Here is a 25,415-nt window from a genome sequence, read left to right on the forward strand (position 1 = left end):
AGTGCAGGGTTCTCTGAGTGCTGTGCACCTCTAAGGGTATTATATCACCTTTGCTGGGTGGCTGTAGCTCAGGTGGCAGAGCAGGTCAGCCACTAATCAGAAAGTCGGCAGTTCGATCCCATCTACATGCCAAATATCCTTGGGCAAGATACTAACCCCGTGTTTGCCTACTGGTGGTGGTCAGAGGGCCCGGTGGCGCCTGTGTCCGGCAGCCTCACCTCTGTCAGTGCGCCCCAGGGCAGCTGTGGCTACAATGTAGCTTGCTATCGCCAGTGTGTGAATGTGTGTGCGAATGGGTGAATGACTGAATGTAGTGTAAAGCGCTTTGGGGTCCTATGGACTAGAAAAGCGCTATACAAATGCAGGCCATTTACTGACTGACTGAGTAATAAAATACTGGACTGTCACCCACCACTGGCGTGCTGTCAGATTGTCAAATTCTTCCATTTAAATGGTCCAAAGTTCCCAAAATCACAAACATGGTTCTAAAGTGCAGTGAGTGAGCAGAGGTGAAGGCTTGCAGAAAGCTGTTACAGCTTATTGAAACAATTCTTACTCCAAGTTTCAGAGTGAACTTTAAAAGAAATGAGCTTCCTGCTGTAATCATAAAGGTGGTAACTAAACATGGTTTTCATGCACTTTAACCTGCGAGCGTATCCAACTCCTCTTTAGTCTCAAACTCACCATCAGGGCAGATGCAGTCTGTGCTACAGTGTGATCCACTCTGTGCAAACGATGAGCTGTACTTTAGTGTTTAAAGGACAAGGTGTTGGAGTAAAAGCACGAGGATACTGGAAGGTGTAACGTTAATATGTTATGGCTAAAAAAATGATTGAATGGAAGGTATGCTAGCGACAGACAAACAGAGATGACAATTATAACTACACTGTTATTAAAAATCAAAGACGCTGAGCTTTGTTGGAGAGTGATCTTTAACTAAGATCATGTCTGCAGCTGTTCAGACTGTACACTGTGTGTATGTTACTACAGTGGCTATGCTAAAATGATGTTTGCTGACTAACTAAAGAAACCAGACTAAAAGCTTCAGACTAACGGCGCTGTGGTAGGTGTGTTTCCTGGGAGGCTCTCTGTAACCTACATTTGGGGTTCAGGATTCAAGCAGACCAATCAGGAGGCTGCTCCTTCGTGAACAGCATGACATCATATGATCTCATTACTGAAGCAGCTGAGCCTGACACACAGACCTGCAGAGACACGACCAGCAGGGAGAGAGAGGCACACATGCAGTACATGGTATGCACTCAGACAGAACCTTTTAACCTCTGCGTTTCTAGAAAGTGCTTTACAATGTGTTTCTCATTCACCCACACACACACACAAATACACACACACACACACAACAGAGTTTAACATAAACAGCCGAGGTTCAGCGTCCTCCCCAAGCCATGTAGAAAAGAGCCTCTCTATCAGTCTGTATTAGATTTATAACATACGCTTTACTTCTGTTTACTGAGTTTACTTTTATTTTCAGATTGAGCCAAATAATTTTGGTGCCTTTGCTGTAACGACACATGAATGCGTAGCAGAATGAAAGTGTCAGTAGGGGTGGATATGTCTCAACAGAATTCAGGAGATGTGACTGCAATATGATCAGCCTTTACTTGGAAACGTTGCTAAATATGTGTGACAGAGGACGGCGCAGTTACTCTCTCAGCCTGCTTTTCCCTGTGATGCTGGCTGATATGTGAGGCCACCAATGGACAAACATGAAGAACAAACAAGTGATGAGGAAGATGAGCAAGCAGGAGTGAGTCAGATTCATTTGTTTCTGTTTTTCTTGCTCCCAGTCTCTGTAGCAACACTTTGTTTTCACTTCCCAGTCAACAACATGTGGGCATCAAATGCACAATCAGCAGAAATCCCCACTGTTGAGAGCGCTGTGTGCCAACCTTTCCTCTGGGGACCATGTGATGCTGATGTGTGGGGTAAACTACCTGCATTCGCAGTAGTAAATGAAGAGGCCGTGGGGGGCTATCCCAGCTGCCACAGGGCAATGGGAACTGTACACCCTGAACAGGTCACCAGTTTGTTACAGGGCAAACACACAGAGAAAAAACAGTTCACAATCACGCCTAATTTAGAATCACTAATGAACCTGACCCCACTCGCAAGCTCGACCAGATGGTGGATTCAAACCCAGGACCTTCTTGGATCAGGCAACAGTGCTAACCACCACCGCGCCGTTATGAAGCCTCACATTTAACATTTTTGCATTCTTACAGTTTTTCAAATCCAGTTGTGTAGTGAGGGACCCTGCAAACTAAGTGGGTAAATACCCTGATGTGTTATCAGAAACCACACACTTTCACATCCACACTGGAAAATCCCAGCCAACCCGGAGGTTTATCTATCTGTGTGGTTTTATTAGCAAATGGTCCAAAATAGTAATGTACTACATGTAGTGTCTCAAAGATAAATGTTGGGCGTTTATCTTACCTCGAGGTCTGAGTGTTGACCTGAGAGCTGAAAGGTTTGAACTTAACAAATCCCAGAAAGTCAGGAACTGAGTGAGACAGTATAACCACGTCATAACCAGCTCTGCCCCTGGATGAATGCAGAGGGGCGAGCAGAAAGGACGAGCCCACAGACGCTAATGTGAAACTGGGCAGTGCATCATCGAGGCAACCTGCTGAGGAGTCAGTATTAATCCTTATTCTTTGTCTGAGCTTAAACATCTGAACAAAGTGATCAAAGGTGGTGTCGAGACTCAGCAAACTGAGCAACTGGCTGAACTTTAACTCACACTGAACCTTTACTGTTCTCATGATCAAACTGACGACACGGACTTGATTCTTGTCCCAAAGGCTATGTGGGTCCTGTGACTGCTGTGTGGTAACTAGGAACTGTTTGTACCAGAATATGACTGACATGCAAACAAGCACTGAACCTGAGAACACTTGCTGCTGCATGGAGAAGCCTGCATGGTCAAAGGAGCTTTCAAAGAAAAGCGTCTGGACTTCTTTAAGTTGCTTGAAGACGTTTCACCTCTCATCCGAAAGCATTCAGAAGCCTGCATGCTTTACTCATTTGTGTTAATCGACACATGTCATAGTGCAGCTGCTGCTCACGTGGCAGCAGCCAGCTTTCCTCAGCCTTCTGATAACGGTGAAGGTTTCAGATTTTATGTGACGACACTGAGTGGACCACAGCTCACTGACTGACAGCTGAAAGGTGACCCGCCCACCTCTCATTCTGATGTCTCTCTAATCAAAGGAGCTTGCAAAGAAAAGCGTCTGGACTTCTTTAAGTTGCTTGAAGACGTTTCACCTCTCATCCGAGAAGCTTCTTCAGTTCTAAGGTCAAATGGCGGATAGTCCCAGATTTAAACCCAGTGGGAGTTTCCCCCCAAAAGAGGGACAAAAGGACCCCCTGATGATCATCTAATCATCTGAGCCAAGGTATGAAAACGGGTGTGGGTCCCAATCAGCCAGAGTTTCGGGTGAGCTCATTCTCAAACCTGGCCCCACCTTATCATGCGATTTCCTGAGGTCAAATGGCCCAGGATGTGAGTGGGCGTTAAGGCGTCTGGGGAGGGATCTCAAAACTGGATTATAGATGGCAGACAGTTGGTGTCGTAAACCACCGCATCTGTTCAAAGATGGTCGCTCACAGTGGACATAGATGGCTTCTTTTACTCCTCTTTCAAACCATCTGTCCTCTGTCCAAAATGTAAACGTTGGCATCCTCGAAAGAGTGTCCTTTATCCTTAGATGCATCCTGAAGAAGCTTCTCAGATGAGGGGTGAAACGTCTTCAAGCAACTTAAAGAAGTCCAGTATGATGACCTGGATGACTGAGAACCTTCACAGACATATGTCTCTCTAATAGTAACTGTTACCATTATACACCATCATGGTTCCTGGATCCTTGGAGTAACATGTTGCTGTGAAACAAGGCATCACATTCATTTTGACATAATCGTATAAATACAAACACATAGAGCTTATTCTCAGTGGGATTTCTTCTTTGGCCACGGAGTGTTCAGACTGATGAAGAGCATAGATGGCCCTGAGCTCTAGGCAGCACACTCTAACAGATACACCTCCCAGCACATTTCCGTTTTAACATCAGCACACAGTGTGTCACCTACCACACCCTACAGCAGCCACACCGATCAGTGTGTAATTTTGTGTGTGTGTGTGTATATTTGTATTGGGCATGTTGTGGGGACATACTTTATTTTTACACAGTCACACTGTGGGCGCTAAAATCCCCTTTATAGACAAACACCTAGTGGAGTGTTAGAGTGAAGCATGTGGGAGTCAGGGCCAGGGTCGGTTTTTATAAAAGAAGAAGTCGTTCAGTATTTTCTGTAGTGATGGAAACATAACTGTGTCAGTGTGCGAGGGTGTGGTTGGCAGAATGAACAACTCGATAGTGTATTTCTTTATTTGGGTTGCCAAGAGAGCAGCATGTAGCCACGAAACCACAGAAAAAGCAATTGTTTTGACAACATGATTGTTGCCGTCTTCTGCTTGTTGCACAGTCCTCCTTATGTATTCTAATACAAACACACTAATAATTCACTGTATTTCTTCAGACTTTAAGCTTTTTACCTTTGGAGGAGTAGACAGAGAGAATGATCTGACTCTTGTGTCTGAAGATATGAGGCGGGAAACAGCATGAAAACAGAATTCATAGACAGAATATAAAGGACGAGCTGTGGCATCATGTTGGTTTGCATCTGAAGTTCAGTTTGCAGTGTGGCACGTTTTACTACAAGCCTCAACACCTCAATCCACGGTGAGGCAGTTTATCTAACGTTCACACTCACACCCACGGGGAGATATTGGTCATGTTGGGGATCAGTTTACCGACCTTCTAATTCATAGATGACCCACAGCTATCCATAGCAGAACAACAGTAGGCTTCATTAATAACTTTCCAAAAGTTTCTCACACATGTGTGTCCACTCTTTAAATTAAATCTGTGCACACAGTTGGCTATTGTCACTGGAAGCATCATTTGCTTTGCATCTCGTTGGAAACTACGCCTCAGTGTGAGAGGCCAGGAGCTTTGTTTCTGATTGTTAGCACATATGTGCAAACTGATGATTGACCAGCATGGAAGGCAACCTGCTGCTGGCTGTGGTTTCTGTGCATTGTGTGTACACAGAGTTAGCATTAGCAAGTAAGCAAGCTACTGTGATTGATCATGGCAGCTAATGCTTCCTCTTATTAACCTCCTTGTTGGCCAGCTTTGATGCAAAACATGTTTTTGATAAGCCTGCTAGCATGTTAGAAAGAAAAGTCTCACTAACATGCTAATGAGATAGAAAGGATATCAGCTAGCACTTTCAAATTAGCATCTATGAGAAATCAGACTTTCAGATACTAATGGGAGCGAAGGCCGATGCTGGCATATGAACAGCCTGTTTAACTCACAAACATCATCTGTGGGTAATACAAAGAGTCGTCTTAGAACAGGACCATCAGTTGTATCAGTACTTGTACTAAAACAGAAGCACCTTTTTTATTTTGCAACCTGGGATGCCTTAAAGCCTGAAAACGACTGGTCTATTTCTGTTACAGTGTGTGTGTGTGTGTGTGTGTGTGTGTGTGTGTGTGCACATACTGTAGCACCATTTTTGGTCCTTGCTCCTTTTCCATCGTCCCGCCGTCATCACTGGCCTTTAGCTCCGCCAGAGTCAGGAGACAAAACAGAATCAACATACAAGATAGAGAACTCATAGCTGACCTTCACACGAGGCTATAGGGGGATATCAGAAAGAGTTCATGGGCGTTTTTGAAAGAGTCACAAGGGAGTGGCAGTGTTTTGCCACTTCCTAAATACATCTACTTGCAAAAGGATAAAACTTTAACAAACGCCGTGTGCACATGATGAGTCAGGAATCTCACAGGCATGTGATAATGCCTGTACTAGCCTGTACGAGCCAGACCCAAGCATGACCAACCTTCAGCTGGTCCTGCACTGCTGAACACTCCTTGTTATGTCGAGTTATGTTGGAGTAAGACGAAAGCTCGGATTCCTCACATGCTTTAGCAACAGAACATTTGTTCTCTATTAACAAAACTTCAGATATGAGCTCATTGTTCCTTTTAGGAATTAGCCAAAGAAGGGTACAGTGAAGGAGACTCGAGACATATGGTATGATAGCGCCCCCTATTGGCCAACCGGCGGAATGGCCTTGGAACGTGCTGATTTTCACTACACACTGAGCTAACAGAATTATTGTTGCAGGTAAAGGATGTGCACGCCTTTTCACTGCTGATACATGTAAATAGATAATCTGTCTAGTTTTGTTAGTGCGGCGGATGTGATGTTGCACAGCTTCACTGGAAATGAAAACAGTTATTCCACTCTGTAGGTAAGTCTGTGACCTACTCACTGGCTGTGTTTACATTTAGATTTACTTCTGAATAAGTTTGAGATATTAACTGAAAATTTTTAACTTGTGAATTGCAAGAAAACATTTGTTCAGTGGCAGAAAAGTAAGTGAAAAAGTTGTAAGCTGTAGTTACTGACACTGGAAAGAATGCGTGTGAATGTGAGTGCCAGTGGTTGTCTGTGTTGACACACTGGAGGGTGCCACAGCCTGCCCTGGATGCAGTGGCTGCCCCAGAGGCCACCTCAGGCTGTCACGGATCCAGAGGCTGCTCCAGTGGTGCTCCAACAGCCGCCCCAGCTGGAGGCTGCCCCAGGTTGCCACGGAGCCTTTGCTAATTTCGTTTCTGTGCCAGCCTCAGACAGTATGAATTCTGTTTCTGCCAGGTCTCCAGAGACCTGATCTGTGTGCTTCCCAGTTCTCCAGGGCCGGGCCTTGTGTTTCCCAGCCAGCTTATTCAAAGACAGTTTAAATACTAAGAGTAGCAGAGTAACACTGTCAGACTTCCTTGAGACTTTTGCCCTGTATTTTGAATTTGATGGAAACAACATTTGAGAAAAAGTTTGCTACTGTGTAGCGTCTCCTCTTCTTCTAACAAAAGTCAGCAAATGTCTGTGAACTGAGATCAGCTGCTAGACTTTTGGAAGAGGACCACACTGATACCAAGTCAGACAATAGGCTGTGATTCTACAAATATTATATTTTCTCTGAGCACAGATAGATTTCTTGTTTAATCCTAATGTAATGTATTCCTGGCCTGTAAATCTTCTCTGATTCCATTTTAAATGAGTCTGGGCTCAGAGAAGATTTACAGTATGTTCTACTAAATAAAATTATGTTTGAATTAAATGTAGCTAACCCGCCTCATTGACGTTGCATACAACTACACTTCCCAGCATTCACTTGGTGTTCGTTAAGAGCCCTTAAATGAATTTTTACAACTGTGTTTTTAAATAAAATCCATATAGTAATCATTTATTGTTGTAATAAAACTACGCTGAAGCAAAAATAACGCGTACATGAATATAAAAATTTCCCTCGTGAACCATTCTGTCCATATGACAAAGCGGAAGTGACGTCTTCTTCCTTTCCTCCATTAGGTGAGTGCGTGGTGAGGTCGCGTTTTCTTCGGCTCTCCATCATACCGGTTAATTTAAAGCTGTTTTTTTGACTTATCTTTGTCCAGATTAAGTTTAGTAACTTGTTTTTATTCGTTAATTTCCAGATTGCAACCATGGGCCGCCGACCAGCCCGCTGGTAAGTCATTTTCTGACCCCGTTTGAGCGAAGGGCCGAGCGAGTGTTTCAGAGGAAAATGGCAGCGGCTCCTGCTCGGCGCCATGTGCACGGTGCTGGCCTGCCCCAGGCCTGAGGAATAAGAATAAAAATAATAATATGTGCTATAAAACCCGGCGTTTCTGTCGTCCTACACTGTGAAGTCCATTTAAATGTTGTGTTCACAACGAGCGCCGTAAAGCAGTCCGTTCACGGGGCACGCTAGCACGGTGCGATAACAGTACAAGCTAAATGCTACTACTTTCAGCCCCAGCCAGAGTCTGTTTGAAGCCGTGAAGAGACTTAAAAGCTCCGAGTCACAGTTTATTGTGGTATAAAATAATTCCGTCACCAAATATTCTGACCCTGTTATAAGCCCACGAAGGTCACCTGACTGTGAGAGTCCTCACTGCGCGGTTTCTTTTATAAATAAATTGTTGGTTTTGATTTAACGTCTGTAAAACAGGAAATGTCCTGATCGTCGGTGTGAATCAGTTTGTGTTACTGACTCAAGGATAGGCTGCCGTATGTTCTCCTGTTTGTCCTGCTTTAAAACACCCGCTGGGAGAAGACACTTTTATATTTAGCTGTTAGTTTTAAATAGACGTGGTTGGGGTCAGACACACGTTGTTGCTATGCTTCAAGCAGGTTTCGCTGATGAACAATCAGATAAAAGGGATAATTGTCGTTTTATGAAGAATACTTGGTTACAGCGGTCTCACAGTCCCTGACAGGTCAGACATCACAGGATAAATGTGTGTCTGAACAGACTCTGGCTTTTTTAGTTTTTGTCTCATCTTTCCTGCTCTGACATCATAAACTCTGTGATTACAGTCAATCAGATGGTGTTACAGCTGCGTAGCCAGCATGTGATTGATGTGGTCCAGCGTGCTGGCTGAAGGGTTGTTAGATTGTCCACCTCTTACACTAAGATTCAGTGTTGGTGACGTGTGTTTCCTCTCACAGCTACAGGTACTGCAAGAACAAGCCGTACCCCAAGTCCCGCTTCTGCAGGGGTGTGCCTGGTACGTTCTCCATGTTTCCTGTTTCAGTCTGTAACACTTCAGTGGGACCATGTTCAGGTGACATCACGGTCACCCCTCTGGACCGAACTGTCACAGTGGGCTGCTGTGACTCCTGCAGCTTATTAAGCCGACCGGTCTCGCTGTGGTGCGGTTCTGGTGTGCAAAGGCTGCAGACACTGACTCTTTGGTTGTGTATGTCCTCAGCTGGGAGGTGCTGAGTGCTTTAAGGGACCACTGAGACAAAATGCTGCTGCTGTGTGGCTCACAATTAATTAGTTGGTCATCATTGTTTCATTTTTAAAGCTGCTTTTCCATTGGTACCTACTCAGATCGGCTCAGCGCGTTTTTCCATTAGGTCATAGTAGTACCAGGTACTATAAAGGTACCTTTATCGTACCTGCTTGGCCCGGGTTTCAAACGATCCGAGCAGGCAGTAAAATGTGATGTCATCAGACTGCAGGCCGCCGATTGGCTGGGCAGTAGCATCACGAGAGCGTCTCGTTCCCCGAGTCTGACGACGTGCCACAGGCCGAGCAGCAGGTATGTTCTCCACATCCACCTTTGTTGGAGTGTTCGTGTCACACGTTTATTCGGGACGTGTTGCTATGACGACAGCTGCGTCAGGTGACTCCAGTCGATCCGAGTAGGCGCTGATGGAAAAGCCCATGAGTTGGTCTCGCTGATGCAGACGTGAGTTTCAGTGTTCTTATCCTTCCTCTTCTGTTCTCATCAGACCCCAAGATCAGGATCTTTGACCTGGGCAGGAAGAAGGCCAAGGTGGATGAGTTCCCCCTGTGCGGCCACATGGTCTCTGATGAGTACGAGCAGCTGTCATCAGAAGGTGAGGAGACCAGGAGCCACGACTAACACACCTGTTGGTAACGTGTGTGCTTCTTTGTAGGAGCACACTTTGGCCCGTGAGTGCAGTTTACTGATAAAGACAGTGAGACGATGGCCTCTGTGGTTAAAAGACCAGGTTGCTTTAAACGTTTTGTTAGAGGTGTTATAGCTGAATGAGCCAGTCTCGTTTTCCAGTTTAGATCACTGGCTGTTCCCAGTGTTTGTTCGGGGGGGGGGTACTGATTACTACTGTGGGAAACTATTGTATAGCTGTGAGATGTTTGTAACCTAATGTAACAGCTTGTATATTAAATATAAAAACTATCCTAGTATACAGCACACACACTCTCTGCGAGCTTTAAAGCTGCTCCATAAAGACTCGTGTATATGAGGAAGGAGCCAGTTAAACTGGGCCACAGCTGCTTACTGGCACCAGGAACGTTAAACTGGGCTCGTCACAGGTTCAGTGCATCAGGGAGATAGACTTGGTGCTAATGTGTGACTCGTCTGTGGAGGGTCTGCTGTATCACAGTGGGTAACAGGAGGAAGGCTGCTCAGCCACACCCTGAGCACGTTACTCAGTAAGGAAGCATGCACTGCTGCCTGCATGAGTACGTTACTGTTAGAGGATGCACTGAGCCTGGTAGCTGCAGTGTTGGGTCTTAGGGGAAAGTAAAGGTTCCAGGTTAGAACAGTAAAGTTTGTCTTGACTGCGTTCGAGTCCTGGGTTCAGAGAGACGTCAGAGCACAGCTCTCACTCGTGTGATGACCTCAGTAAGCCCCTCCTCCTCAGTTTGTCTGGCTCGTGTTAATGCTGCAGTCAGTCAGGGTTGTTGGCAAACACAAACAGCGGTGCCTATAACTTCATGCATGTTGTGCTTCAACCCCTGTAGCTCTGGAAGCTGCCCGTATCTGTGCTAACAAGTACATGGTGAAGACCTGCGGTAAGGACGGTTTCCACATCCGCATGCGTCTCCACCCCTTCCACGTCATCCGCATCAACAAAATGTTGTCCTGTGCTGGAGCTGACAGGTGAGAGGCTGACTGACCCGTAGCCCTGCTGCACTGAGCGCAGTCTGGCTCATCCTGTAATCCTCTTGTTTTGTGTCGGGCAGGCTCCAGACTGGAATGCGTGGTGCTTTTGGTAAACCCCAGGGCACCGTGGCCCGCGTGCACATCGGTCAGGTGATCATGTCCGTGCGTACCAAGGCCCAAAACAAGGAGCACGTGGTGGAGGCTCTGCGCAGAGCCAAGTTCAAGTTCCCTGGTCGTCAGAAGGTAAACGCTCCCAAAGCTTCTGCTGTAATAAATGTAAAGTGACGTGAGTCCTCTGCAGCTTATTAAGCCGACCGGTCTCGCTGTGGTGCGGTTCTGGTGTGCAAAGGCTGCAGACACTGACTCTTTGGTTGTGTATGTCCTCAGCTGGGAGGTGCTGAGTGCTTTAAGGGACCACTGAGACAAAATGTGTCTTCATCAGGGACTTAGTGTAAGTAAGTGTACTGAAAGGCTGAACCCATGTCTGTGCTCTCGCCCTCAGATCCACATTTCCAAGAAGTACGGCTTCACCAAGTTCAACGCCTGTGACTTTGATGACATGATGGCCGAGAAGCGTCTGATTCCTGATGGCTGTGGGGTCAAATACATCCCCAACAGAGGCCCTCTGGCCCGCTGGAGGGCCCTGCACGCAGTCTGAGGCTGCTCTCTGTGCCCACATAATCAATAAAGATGGCTTTGATTACAAAAGTGATGAGAGCGTGGCTTTGTCTTCATTGAACATGAAATCGCACATCAAGTCTGGGGGAGGTTTTCTAACGTGGTGTCCAGTTGCACTTGAGACTGGACACATTAATCTTACCACAGGTGTTAGGAGTTATACTGAAGTGTGAGCAGTGTGTGTGAGGATCGTTACAGATCCTAACCTCTATAACTGCATACAGTCCCACACTAACAGCTGATGGTCTCCTTCATGGGGCTCAAAGTATTCAGCCTTTAATTCTGTTAATTTACAGCTGAGGAAACACTGAACACGCTTCGGACTGTAAAGGTAACATGCTGAAAGCCTCGTCTGTCTTCTCTCTGCTGTCCCACAAATGACGTGAACAGGTATCCACATTCATTGATACTGAACACAGGTGGATGTTACCTTCTGACAGGTAACAGTCACGTGGAGCTGCAGCTGTACTGTAAACACCAGTTTAACCAAAATAAGAACAAAGTTGTAACATTAAAGAACAGCGGCTGAGTAGGATGAGTGCTCTGCAGTGATCAGACCTGTGACGTGTCCATGCTCTCAGCTCAGTTTGACTTGTTGCTGCGTTTCAGGTAAAGAGCTTTAAATGAACTTGCGTCTGTGTTCTTATTGACGAGCTGCTGAAGCATCGGGAACAGCTGACAGCTAAACGTGTTGGCAAATCAGGATTAGAAGATAATCAAACACATTATTGCTGCCATCGCTGTTCACCCGTTGCCTACTGGTGGTGGTCAGAGGGCCCGGTGGCGCCAGTGTCCGGCAGCCTCACCTCTGTCAGTGCGCCCCAGGGTGGCTGTGGCTACAATGTAGCTTGCCATCACCAGTGTGTGAATGTGTGTGTGAATGGGTGGATGACTGGATATGTAAAGCGCTTTGGGGTCCTTAGGGACTAGTAAAGCACTATATAAATACAGGAAATTTACCATTTATTTATTTTTGGTTAACTTAGGGATATAATGTCCAGTAGGTGGAGCTACTGTTTCTGTTTTTAAGGAGACCAAATGAAGGTCCTGGTTCAGCGTCTGCAGCTCCCACCATAGCACCAGCTGTACTGCTGTATGTAGTTCAGTGCTCACTGTTGCGCTTCTCGTGGGACATTTCTGTGAGAAACAGTTTTTGCAGTACGTTTGGAGTCCGTAACGTTTGTTTTCATCCATCTGTTTGGCACCGGTGTGTCCCTGCTTCATCCAGGCCGACCTGTCCGCTGGAGACAGGAGGACAGTCTGCAGGTTCTCCCGTGTTTTCCTGGCTGGCTTCCTCCTACGGTCCAGAGACATCTGTTAGTGGGTGGGGCTAACTGGTGATTCTAGATTTCCTGTTGGAATCACTGGCAAGAAGATTACAAAGAAATGAAATCTAGTATGAAAGTTTGGACAGCGGTGGGAGTGGACACTTCCTTGCATTCAGGTGATGGCTGGTTTCACCTGTGTCTTTGTATGCCACAGCGTAGCTTGTGCCAGGTGTTGGACACTGGCTGTGAGAGACAGTTCACAGATCCGGACTTGTGAGTGGGAGGACACCGTGTGATTATTCCACAGCTGGACTCCAGGTGTCATCCCAGATTCCCAGCAGGACACTGATCCGAGTTAGAAACGCTGAGGAGTGAACCACGTCAGGTGCCTCCACCTGTAAAGCTGTTCCTGTTTCAGGTTCCTCAGTGTTGCCCCCTGCTGTTAGTTTAACAGCCCTTTCTGCTAACTGACCAGATCAATATCTCTGAAGTGTAACTGACACGGTCCTAAGCTCTGATGAACAAGTCTTCTTTGAATGTTTTGGAGCAGTGTACACGTCTTTAACCTGCAGGCTGTCTTAAACTTCCCACACCTGATCTGTTCATCTGTGGACTGTTTGCCTCCTCACAGTAAATACTTAAGTCATATATGTGTAACCAGGCAGGTTTGTGGTTTTTTACTTTGAAGTATTCAAATGTTAATGTCTGCAATGATTTTCCTGATAAAGACTTGATCTCTGACAAACAGAAGAAAGTTTTTCACAGCAGCAGATCTCCTGCTGCTTCCTCCTTGTAGTCCCTCCTACAGGAAACAGAGTGGCGGGGGTAGCTTTGAGTTTCAGTCGAGAGACAGGAGTAAGAAGCGAACACACCCTACAATTCCAAGAAGTCCCAGAGCTGGTAAGCTGTAGTTTGACGACCCACAGAAGGAGCGAGCGAAGGAAAAGCCGTCTCAGTGGAGCGTGTGACCTGTAATCTGCTGCTGTGTGTTTATGACTACAGAGCTGCACTCTCCTACACACTAAGCTGTGTGTCTGGGTTCAAGACCTGACAGCTGGAGCTCACATTACAGCAGCTGGTACAGCCTGCTACCAGAGGTGGGACCAAGTCATTGTCTTGCAAGTCTCAAGTAAGTCTCAAGTAATGTCAGGCAAGTCAGAGTCGAGTCTCAAGTCACTGGTGTAAAAGTCCGAGTCAAGTCACAAGTCTGAAACTTTGAATTTCAAGTCCTTTCGAGTCTTTAAAAAAAAAAACGAAAAAATAATGTTGCAGTTATGCTAAATGTAAATATTAGACCATGTAATTTTAAAATCTGTGTTTTTCTCAACACATGACAAAAGAGTGAACTTAGAAAATATACACAAATTGTGAAATTGCACCTCTTTAAAATGCAGCTCAATTAAACCTAGCTCCAAGAATAATTTTCACTGACAGTTCTGAGATAAGCTGCATGTTATTCTTGGATGCGGTTGTAGGACCAGCTTTAAAATCGCATGACAAAAATATCATACACATTTAAAAAAAACTGCATCACCAACGTAGCCTGGACAACATTTGCTAGTTAGATGAAGTCAGCTATCTCATCTTAGCATATTTATTTCAATTCAATTCAATCTTTTTTTTTATTTTTATAAATTTTATTTTCAGTCACAGCAGCATGTTAACAACAAAACATTGAACATACAGTAGTTTGCTGTTCAGTATTTACAATACCCCAAAAGATAACAGAAATAGAGAAGGAAAAAACAAACAAACAAACCAAAGAAACCCCTACAAAACAACAAAAAACAAACAAACAAATAGAAAAATAAAATGTATAAGGGACATTCAGCGTACAGTTAGCTATGATAGCGATATAGAGATATGGTATCTGGTCATGATAAGGTGGTCATTTTAAATGTTTCCATGTACATCAAGAATGGCTGCCATGCCCTAAGAAATTTGGTGGTTGAACCTGCCAGTGTATATCTCATCTTTTCTAAATGTAAAAACCTCATGAGCTCCGCAAGCCACTGTTCATGTGTGGGAGGAGCTTCCTGCTTCCATCTTAAAAGTATAAGGCGCCTTGCGATAAGTGAAGCAAAGGCAATAGAATTCGAATAGCATTTTGGCAAAGTGATGTCTTGAGGTATCACCCCAAAGATAGCCGTTAGAGCAGAAGGCTCATATTTAACGTTATACATCTCTGACAGAGTGTTAAATATAGACACCCAATAGGTATGAAGATTGGGGCATGTCCAAAAGGTATGAAGGAGCGAACCTGTTTCTGCTTTACATCTGTTACACAGAGGGTCAGCTCCTGGATAGAACTTGGCTAACTTTTCCTTGGAGATATGTAATCGGTGTAGGACCTTAAATTGAAGGAGCCCATGCCTGGCACATATCGAAGAAGAGTGTACCCTCTGGAGAAAAGATTGCCAGAGCTCATCTGTTATAGTCATCCCAAGGTCTTTCTCCCACTGTGCTTTAAGGATGAAGAGAGAAGGAGATTGAAGATCTAATAGTATAGCATAGATTTCTTTAATCGCCCCTCTCTTATGAACGTTTATATTAATAATTTTATCCAAAGAAGTTTCCTCAGGTAGTTCCGGAAATGAAGGAAATCGACTCGTTACAAAGTGACGAATTTGTAAATAGCGGAAAAAATGTTGCCGAGGAACATTAAACTGCTTCAGGAGCTGCGTGAATGAGGCAAAAATCCCATCTACAAAAAGGTCTTTGATATTTCTAAGGCCATTACTTTCCCATATTTTAAAGGCAGAGTCCATCATGGAGGGTGGGAACATATGGTTTGAGCAGATAGGTGCTTTAATTGACATTAAGTGTAACCCCAACCTTTTCCTACATTGCACCCAGATTCTGAGCGAGTCATACAACAAAGGGTTACGTTTATAGGTGTATAGTTCTAATGGGAGAGCTGAACTCAACAAAGCTGATAGGCAAACTTTGCCACAATTGATTGACTCAATTTGGAGCCAAGCTGGAGTCTCTGTAGTAACATTACTCATCCAGTACAGCATATTACAAATATTTGCTGCCCAATAATAAGACTGAAAGTTTGGCAAGGCTAATCCACCCATTGGCCTAGTCCTCTGCATGAAATCTTTACGAATTCGTGGACTTTTGCCATTCCAAATAAATGCAGAGATATGCTTATTCAGTGTTATAAAATACTTATTGGGTAAGTAGCATGGGATACATTGAAATAAGTAAAGGAACTTGGGAAGTATGTTCATTTTGATAGAATTGACGCGGCCAATTAATGACAGTGGTAAATTGTTCCACCTCTGAAGATCTGTCTCAGTATTTTTAAGCAGCGGGACAAAGTTTCTTTCATAAAGATCTTTGTATGAGTGGGTAACCTTAACCCCCAGATAGGTCACATACCCTGATTTAACGCTAAATTGAAAACCTGAAAATGAAATCTTTCTGGCTATAGAGTTGACACAGAGAAGTTCACTTTTATGCAGATTTAACTTGTAACCTGAAATATTACCAAAACATTCAAAAATGGCAAGAGCACGGGGAAGAGAGCATAAAGGCTCTGACATATACAGCAGGAGGTCGTCAGCATATAAGGATATTTTGTGCTCCTGGTCACCTCTGAAGATGCCCTTAATGCAACTGTCAGCTCGCAGTTTAATCGCCAGTGGTTCAATTGATAATGCAAAAAGAAGAGGGGATAAGGGACAACCTTGTCTCGTACCACGGAGAAGTGGGAAATAAGAAGAGAATAACGAATTTGTTCTAACACGTGCCATAGGTGAGGAGTAAAGTAACTGAATCCATGAAATGAAATTAGGGCCAAATCCAAATTTATGCAGAGTATAAAACAGATAATCCCACTCCACCCGGTCAAATGCCTTCTCAGCATCGAGTAATAAGGCAATTTCAGGGGTTGTAGTTGACTTGGTGTGTAATATGTTCAAAAACCTGCGCAGGTTGAAAGAACCATGCCTACCCTTCACGAAACCTGTCTGATCTGGAGAAATTAACAATGGTAGATGTTGCTCTAGCCTGAGAGCAAGTGTTTTTGACAGTATTTTTAAATCTACATTTAAGAGTGATATAGGACGATATGATGAACACTCTAATGGATCTTTATAATTCAATTCAATCTTAATTGGCAGACTTCATGTCCATAAAAACAAGACAAAAAAAAAACAAAACACACACACACAACACTCCCCCCCCCCCCCCCCCCAACACAAGGTATACACCATTAAATATATATATGTATATAAATAAGTATCTAAAACATTTGTAAAAACATAAAACCATAATATACATAAAACACAATTACTTAAAATAAATCAATAAATACACAAACACTTTAACCAGTGCTTTCTGAGACTGGATGAGTAACGGGAACCACTCACTGTCGGATCTGTGAGTGCTAAAATTATACTGTTACTCGAACCATCCAGTCGTTCTCTAAAATTGAACATTAGCTTCCTTAAAAGTGCTTTAAAAGTCCAAACACCCACAGCTACAAACATCTGGCTGGCACTACCACTTCTAGGTATCCTGCAAAGGATTCTCATCGCATCATTATATGCAACATGCAGCTTCTGCATGCTACATTGTTTGTAGGATGACCACAAGGGGGCAGTATATAGCGGTGTGCAATACGCTTTAAACAAAGCCACTTTAACTGGAAGTGAACAAAAGCTGAATTTGCGTGCAATAGTATTTGCCTGCACATAGAGCTTACACCGTTGTCTGTATATGTCATCATCATCATTCATTTGTTCAGTAATAAAGTGACCGAGGTATTTCACCTTTTTATGAACTTCAAGAGTTTTTTGTGCCAGTTTAAACAAAGGGAAATTTAGCTGTTTATCCTGCTTGGTTCTACATATCAAAACAGCACTTTTAGCAGCATTGTACTCAATGTCATATTGCACACCATATTCAGTACAGACATTAAGAAGATCCTGTAACCCAGCACTGCTTGGACTAAAAACAACCAGGTCATCTGCATACATAAGATGATTTATCAGTGCTTTACCTAATATACACCCAGTGTTACAGGCTCTCAGTTGTATGGACAAATCATCAACATACAAATTAAATAAAATTGGAGACAAAATCCCACCCTGTCTGACACCATTGCTGACACCAAAGGGGGCAGAAATACTGCTTCCCCATTTAACCTGCATGTTCTGATGAGCGTACCAGTAAGAGAGAATCCTCACGATGTACTGAGGAACTCCCCGTCTCTTCATTTTATCAAAAAGTTTTCTGTGGTTCACTCGATCAAAAGCCTTAGAGGCATCAATGAAAGACATGAGGACAGATGAATTTTTAGCCCTGTACAAACTGACTATTTCCTTGAGTGCATATATGCACATGTCAGTGCCGTGCTTTGAAGCCAAACTGATTATCCAGAGAAGAGATGAACACACTAACTCTGTCAAACAAGATTCTTTCTAACACCTCAGATAAAATACTGGCTAGTGCAATCGGCCTGTAATTATCCAAGCAGCTCACTTTTGCAGCTTTGTCCTTCATAACTGGTACCAGTAAAATACACAGCATTGAGTCTGGTAATATGCCATGAATCATAAACCCAGTGAAACAGAGTGCTAAAAGAGGAGCTAGCCTTACACTAGCATGTTTTAAATGTTCTGCAGTGATGTGATCCAAACCAGAAGCTTTATTATTAGATAACCTATGAATGGCTTCATATACTTCATGTGTCCTTACACTTATTGTGTCATTACTCATGTCAAGATTGTCCTCATATGGTTCACTTTTTATACAGTTAAACAACGCACTGTAATGCTGTCTCCATAATGCTGCAATGTTATCTGCCCCAGAAACACCTTCAACAGTTGATGGTAGAGATGGTTTACAGTTATTAAGAGCTTTCACCTCTTTCCAAAAATCTGCCGTATTATTACACAGCATTTTCCTGGCCAAAGAATCTGCTCTTAGCATTTGCTCATTTTTAGTTATAAAGCGAACAGCGTACTTATATCTGGCATTCGCACATTTTTTCTGTTCAAATTCTGGGCCTTGTTTAGGTCTTCCAGCCATGGCCCAACATTTATAAGCTATGCGAGCTTCATCATGGTACATGGATACATGTTCTTTCCAGCCAGGTCTGATGTTAGGTTTCTTATGCTTATATTGTTTATCAAGCAGTGTGCCACTTTTATACAGAGCAGTCACTATATCATCATACATGGAGCAGAGTAAATGTTTATGCACAGCATTCTTACAGTTGACATCTTTGCACAAAATAGCTTCTTTATTTATATGCATATTAATAATCATACGGTTCTTGGAGTGAGTGCATACACTCATGAAGTTTAGTAACTTCCGGTCACTGCAACAAGTCCAGGTACAGTTTACCGACGGATGGGTGCAGGACCTTGAAATGCACCGTGTAGAACGAAAGACCATCGTACGTATCATAAGTTTACCAATCTCACAAATCGTCGTCATAAATACACATTCCTTAACCGTTTATTAATATAACCTTTGAGCTCAACGGTAATTAATTAGTAGTGGAAATAATTTCTGGTTCATCACAGAAATGTAGCAGTGACAATAATACTGTATGCTGTAATCGTACTGGGCAATTAGTGATACAAAAAACCCTGTTTTATCCTGTGAATAAACGTATATGTTTTTGTCAATGTACCATAATAACATAAGCGAAACGCAATATTGTGTCAGGACAATTCACTATTTATGCACAATAAACAAAGGAGCATAGCGCCACAATTTCTGTTCAGCGCCAGACTTGCTTGTAACCTATATCACCAATTATGTTGTGAAAATGACGTATTAACTACTAAAAAACACTGACCTTCGTGTAAATGCTTGGAGCAGACTAACCTGTGAGCTGGAGTGTTCTGGGACGTTATATTTGATCTTTGAATGGCTGCAATCCAGTCGCCTCTTTGTTACTTCGGAAACATGGTTTGAACAATTTCTCTTCAACCACGTAATCCGATAACAACCGATCTCTTTACCCGTCGGCTTCCCGTGGCTGTCATGCGACCGGCTATTGCAGTTAATAATACAACAGCTTCTTGACATTTTTGTGTTTCTTTTTATCGCTGTGTGACTGATTTCAATTGAAAGCCTGCGTGCGCTAGTACCGCTTGCCACGAGTTCCCAGAATCCTTTGCGGTTCTACCCGTGAATGACGTCACATTTTCAATCTCCATATAATATGCATGTTAAATTTTATATTTGGGGTAAAATATCAAGTCTTTTCAAGTAAACCGGTTCAAGTCCAATTCAAGTCCCAAGTCATTGGTGTAAAAGTCCAAGTCAAGTCACAAGTCTTAGAACATTTTTTCAAGTCAAGTCTAAAGTCATAAAATTAATGACTCGAGTCTGACTCGAGTCCAAGTCATGTGACTCGAGTCCACACCTCTGCCTGCTACACACACGCTGTAGTTTCATGTGTTGTGCTGAAAGTAGACGTGTAACAGCTTTAGAGCTAACAGAGCTGAACTAGAGTCATTTCTCCATGTTTCCCATGACGTCAGGATCATTCCTGCGATGGTCACTGCTCCGTGTTTTCTGTTTGATTTTAGGATTTTATCATCTTGTTTTCTGGAGTTTCGCTTCTTGTTTTCCACGTTAGTTTCAGATGTGTGCCGTGGGTTTTCCATGATTGTTTCCGTGTGTCCTGTTTCATACTGACTGGACTGTTATGTTTGTTTGTTTTCCTTCATATTTCTCCTGTTTGGGTTTCTGGACATTGTTCTCCAGGCCCTGAGGAAATGATGTGGTTACAGTCGCTGCAGGACACTAAGAGCAGTGACAGACTGAAGTAACTGAACACCGTGGTCTTCCTGTCAGGGACTCATCAGTCCACAGATGTGATTGCACTCATTAATGCAAAACATCTGTGGCTGAGGGGGGACCTTGGACAGATCTGGACTAGTTTGGTTTCCTGAAGACGTGTCAGCTCTATCTTCAGCTCTAAGAACCTGAGTGGATTTGTCCCTTAAGAGGAACCACTACTGATCATGTGCATCATCTCGTGAGCCAAAGTGTGAATGTGTGGGTCATCATCAGCAGGGGTTTCGGGTGAAACCATCGTGACCAACAGACTGAAAGCTAACTGGCTATGTTATTTTGTCTGAAAGTAAATATGAGTGGACATTTTTTAATGAACACACTATTAATTATTTATGTGAGAACATTTTTAAGGAGCTGAAATGGTAACAAATTTAAGAAACACAGACAGAGGACACGGAGCAAACATCATCTCTGTGGGCAACAAGTGTTTACATGTGGACGGTTTTATACATACACACGATTGAACTCAGTTTGACCCTTTTTATGCTAGTGGGTTTTAAATAGATAATGATGCAGGGCAGCACGGTGGTGCCAGGGTTAGCACTGTTGCCTCACCAGCAGAAGGCCCTGGGTGGCAGTCCATCATCTGACCGAGGTCGCTGTGTGTTCTAGCTGTGTCTTCCTGGGTTCCCTCTGGCTCCCTCAGTCCAAAGACATGCGGCTTTAGCTTAACTGGAGACTGTAAATTGCCCATAGAACGGGTAAATGTGAGCCTCTGCATTGGCCCTGTGACAGGGTGGTGACGTGTTCAGGGTGGAACCCCCCCTCCCAGGTCACCTGACCTTAGATAAGGGGGAGAACAAATATGTGGTTCATGTCTAAGATTTATGCTAAAGCTATTGTTGGTCATCAGGAGGAATTGGAGAAGTGAATAATTTTAATTTCACAAGAGACAGGAAGAAACAGGAAGTTTCACTGCTGAGTCAAACCACGAGAAACAGGAATAATCACAGTTCATGTTTATGCACAAGCAACAACAGCCATTAGATTTGTGCTGGTTTGCTGTTTACTTCTTTTTATCAATTAAAATCATTCAAATTAAAAACCTAGTTATACAACCCCAGCTCCAAAAATGTTGTTCCCAAATCAAACAGACGGTGAAACACCATTAGAGGAAAATATTCTGGATTTGATGGCAGCAACAAACTCCCGTCTTCTTTGCACCATCAGAGATGCAGTGGTCTGTCTCCTCTTTAGTCCACGTCTCAGTTATGTTCACATCAAAGCTTCCATCAAAAGTGTTTTTTTTAAACACCAAACAAAGCTGAATTTGTCCCGTAGCAGCCCTCAGCTCATGTGTTTCATCATGTTTCTCGATGGGGACTGTGCTTCCTTCCAGCTGTTGGCCATGAGTCTGTCTCTCCTCCTGCTGCTTGCCGTCCTCGTGGATGTGACCGATACTAAAGCTGGTTCAGATTTTAGGATCTGTGCCTTCAACACACAACACTTTGGTGAATCCAAGTCGAAGAAGAGTGACGTTATGGGGATTCTTGCCAGGGTAAGGTAAAAAGAAAGACTGGGTAAGAGTGCTTGTGTTCTTGTATTTGTCTCAAACAGCTGAGGGACAGTGTCGTGGTTCTTTAGTGGACGATAGTCACTACATGGCTGTAGCTAGTGGGGCCACTAACAAACTGACAGAATTACTCAGTGAATCAGTAAAAATGATTTGTTTAGAGAAACTTGTTTCCTGTTTGAAAATTTGTTCACCACATTGTGAAATTAACCAAAGCAACCAAACAAAGGCTATGAAGACACTTCCATGCATTATCATTTAGCACCACAAGGTGGCGCAGAGTCAATGCCAACGCGTTCCTTACTACATCAGTCGGAATGAACACGTTCTAATTTGCGCGGTGGTCTGGGAAAAGGACCAAAAAGAACAAATATAACAAATATTTTTAGGGATGCAGGACATTTTTATTTTATTGCAGGTGACCAGCGGGGCGAATAATGAGTGGCTCCTCTGTGTGTCCCACTCCCACTCACCTTTTCATGGCTGTGCTGTGTCTCCATTTCAGATCATCACACGCTGTGATGTGTGTTTGCTCCAGGAAGTGAGAGACAGTAGAGGAAAAGCTTTACCACTTCTGCTCGACTCCCTAAAACAGTGATTATTCATTTGCTTACACACACACACACACAGACCCACCCCCACAGACACCCACAGACACATGTTATTGCATCAGTTTGGAGGTGAGTGGTTTGGACTCTAAATGCTCAAACTTAGCGACTGACACATGCAGTGACTGCATCCCCGTCCCATCTGTGCTGTTTCACCCTCAGGTCTGACACCAAGTATAAATATGAGACTGTGGCCAGCGAGAGACTGGGCAGGTCTATGACATACCAGGAGCAGTACGTGTTTGTGTACAGGTGAGCTACACCTCTGTGCACAGGACATCTAAGTGCAGGTATAGTGACGGAGTCTGGCTTCACTGAACCTGAATGTGTTCAGGAAGGAGACGGTGAGGGTCATGGACCAGTATCAGTACCCTGATAATAAACCAGGAGACGTCGACGCTTTCTCCAGAGAGCCATTTGTTGTCCGCTTCAGAGCGGACCGCACAGGTCGGTCCCCGATGCTTCCCTGTGACAGAATGGAAATATTGGTGTTGTTGGATGGATTCTCCCTCTAACCCTCATTTCCATCCTCAGCTATAAAGGAGTTTGTTCTCATACCTCAGCACACCACGCCCTCCAACACCACCAAGGAGCTCGATGCCCTCTATGATGTTCTACAGCATGTGAGAAACATGTGGAAAACTGAGGTAAAGACTATTTTGGCATTCATCAAACAGACAAGAAGTCAATACCACAGGTGTACATGGTGACCGCTGTGCTGTAATGGGCAGAATGTGATGCTTCTTGGAGACTTTAATGCGGGCTGTGGCTACCTCGCTAAGAAGAACAGGAAGAATGTGCGCCTAATCACAGACAAGAATCTTATTTGGCTCATCCCAGACGACGCTGACACCACCGTGCGATCGACCACATCCTGCCCCTACGACAGGTAAACGCACAAAGCTTTGATTCAGGAGAGTTCCCAAGATTTTAGGATCCCTGGAACTTTTCAAGAAACAAAGTTTCCTTTGATAAAAGCTGATATGCAATATGTAAATGTAAGCAGACTATAGCAGACTTAAATGTGACCGTGTGAATGAAATAAGAGACATGAGTAAATGTGTGCTGCTCTCTGCTTGTGCCAACAGGATTGTTGTGAATGGGGAAACCTTTCACAGAGCCATCGTGCCTGCTTCAGCCAAACCGTTTAACTTTCAAGAGCATTACGGACTGACGGAGGAGCAGGTAACAGTCCACGCTCTGCATGTCTGTACCAGTGTGTGTGAACTGTACAGAAACACACACCTACAGAGTGTGTTAAACACGGTGTGCTGTGATTTTGTTACTGAAACAGATCAAACTCTGTTCATTTGTTGACACTGGCTGTTCTTCCTGTGTTTTTTATTCAGGCGCTGGATGTCAGCGACCATTACCCGGTGGAGGTCCTGCTAAAGGTCAAGGATTCCAGAGCCTTTCTTGGGGGCTCATCTATTACCAGTGGAAACCAGTTTATGACTTTGTTTGTCCTAAGCCATGTTGCCTTTCAAATATTGACAAGGTAGTTAAATAATAAACCTGGAGGATGAGATAGGTCTGTGTTATAGCCAAGTTCATGAACTGATGAGGACATGCGGAGCTGAACTTTCCAAACATCCCTGATGTTGGTCTGCAGGTTAAAAAAGATAAAATTACACAACTATTTACCTTCAACAATATGGCTTTGACTGCAGTGTACAATGGCCGAGCTGTGTGTGGATGTGTATGCGTGACTTCACTGTTAGGCTGCAGATTCGCTCAGTTTATGGCAGCTGGACCCAAAGTGTTCAAAGATCAAATACACATGATTTCATCCACAGCACACAAAACTGTGCACACAACTGACAATGAAAGTTTCTCACCTGCTGTAAATATTTGTGAGTGTGTTTATGGTGTAAAAATCATCTGAGGCCTATTAGATTATTCTGTTATTATATGTTACCTTATATATGTAATCAAAGTAGTTGAATTAGAATACTGCTGTAGATCACATTATACCCTTTAATATAGAGTGTGTGAGCTGTATGTAGTTTAGTTCTCATTATACTTTTGAGTTAACAGAACATATTCACATATTAGTTCATTAGATAAATGTGCATCACTCTGTATCCTTGATCTGCTGGGAATGTGTTACACTGTTTTCTTGACATGCTTAATTGTTGAATCATGAAGAGAAGGTTGTAAGCAGGAGACTCTGTGTCTAAAGACAGGGGAGATAGACCACATTCCACACCCCCACCTTACAGAAAGCAGAGAAACAACTGCCGAGGTCATAACTTAGGCGCTGTAACAGAGAAAAAATGTGATGTTTTGGCTTTTACGACTAGCTGGGGGCCACTAGAGACTATAAAAAGCTGAGCAACCCGTCACCATTTTGAGACATGTGCCTGACCCTCTGGTAGCATCTCTCCCGTCCGGACGTTGTAATGCTCTGACTGTTGAATTGTATGGAAATAAATGATTGTTGATTGAGCATTTATACACCGAGTATTGTCCCTCCTTCAGCCCAAAGATTCAAAGAATTGGGAGATTTCAACAGGCCAGGTTTGTTTTCAGTGCAGAGGTATGTGTAAACTTCATGTTTCGCTGTTTTCTGTTTGTTTTTTTCAGCCTTTAGTGCGACAGGACAGAAAGACGAGGAGTAAGACATGCTGCTCACGGCTGCAGGCTCGATTCAAACACAGGCCTAAAGGCCGTAAACTTTAGTGTGTTCCCAGGATGAGCGGGGGAGTTTCTAAATACGATCGAGGACACGCTAACCTCCTTTCCTTTCTTGTTTCTGATTGGACAGCCAAATTGGACTTTTCTGCTCCTGCACACACTATTAAACTATCATTGATTCCCATTATTGTGTCATGACCAGCTTCTTGAGACGTCTTCATGGACAGTTTGCAGATCATCATGTGTCAGACTGGACACTGTGGACGACTGCTCTGTGGGCTTAGATCCTGCCTGTGTTCTTACCTAATGTCAGAATCCTCGGCTGTGCAGCAGAAGACTGT

At 43.8% G+C, this 25,415-nt stretch overlaps 2 protein-coding genes and 2 non-coding genes across 5 annotated transcripts; all 4 read left to right on the top strand.

Moving 5' to 3' along the window:
- Positions 1-7,538: 7,538 nt before the first annotated feature.
- Positions 7,539-11,252, top strand: rpl10 (ribosomal protein L10). The gene is made up of 6 exons (XM_085444080.1): positions 7,539-7,623; positions 8,607-8,665; positions 9,399-9,506; positions 10,399-10,537; positions 10,621-10,783; positions 11,043-11,252. The coding sequence occupies exons 1-6, from the start codon at positions 7,601-7,603 to the stop codon at positions 11,196-11,198; spliced, it is 648 nt and encodes a 215-aa protein (XP_085300206.1). The 5' UTR covers positions 7,539-7,600; the 3' UTR covers positions 11,199-11,252.
- Positions 8,778-8,910, top strand: LOC146684892 (small nucleolar RNA SNORA70). The gene has a single exon (XR_014917353.1). It is a non-coding gene; the product is annotated as a small nucleolar RNA SNORA70 (small nucleolar RNA).
- Positions 10,836-10,968, top strand: LOC146684893 (small nucleolar RNA SNORA70). Its single transcript, XR_014917354.1, has one exon. It is a non-coding gene; the product is annotated as a small nucleolar RNA SNORA70 (small nucleolar RNA).
- A 2,037-nt stretch (positions 11,253-13,289) lies between the features above and the next one.
- On the top strand, positions 13,290-24,892 carry dnase1l1 (deoxyribonuclease I-like 1). 2 transcript variants are annotated; one of them, XM_085443267.1, is made up of 10 exons: positions 13,290-13,386; positions 13,489-13,615; positions 21,656-21,814; positions 22,335-22,423; positions 22,600-22,689; positions 22,772-22,884; positions 22,972-23,084; positions 23,169-23,326; positions 23,526-23,622; positions 23,787-24,892. In XM_085443267.1, the coding sequence occupies exons 3-10, from the start codon at positions 21,665-21,667 to the stop codon at positions 23,937-23,939; spliced, it is 963 nt and encodes a 320-aa protein (XP_085299393.1). In that variant the 5' UTR covers positions 13,290-13,386; positions 13,489-13,615; positions 21,656-21,664; the 3' UTR covers positions 23,940-24,892. The 2 variants fall into 2 exon arrangements, with proteins under 2 accessions (XP_085299393.1, XP_085299392.1); XM_085443266.1 differs by lacking the exons at positions 13,290-13,386; positions 13,489-13,615 and having other exon boundaries at positions 17,740-21,814.
- Positions 24,893-25,415: the final 523 nt, after the last annotated feature.

The sequence above is a fragment of the Copadichromis virginalis genome, linkage group LG20 (assembly GCF_057382275.1).
Source record: "Copadichromis virginalis isolate Kocher_CV1m ecotype Utaka linkage group LG20, C_Virginalis_male_GT1.1, whole genome shotgun sequence".
Taxonomy (NCBI): domain Eukaryota; kingdom Metazoa; phylum Chordata; class Actinopteri; order Cichliformes; family Cichlidae; genus Copadichromis; species Copadichromis virginalis.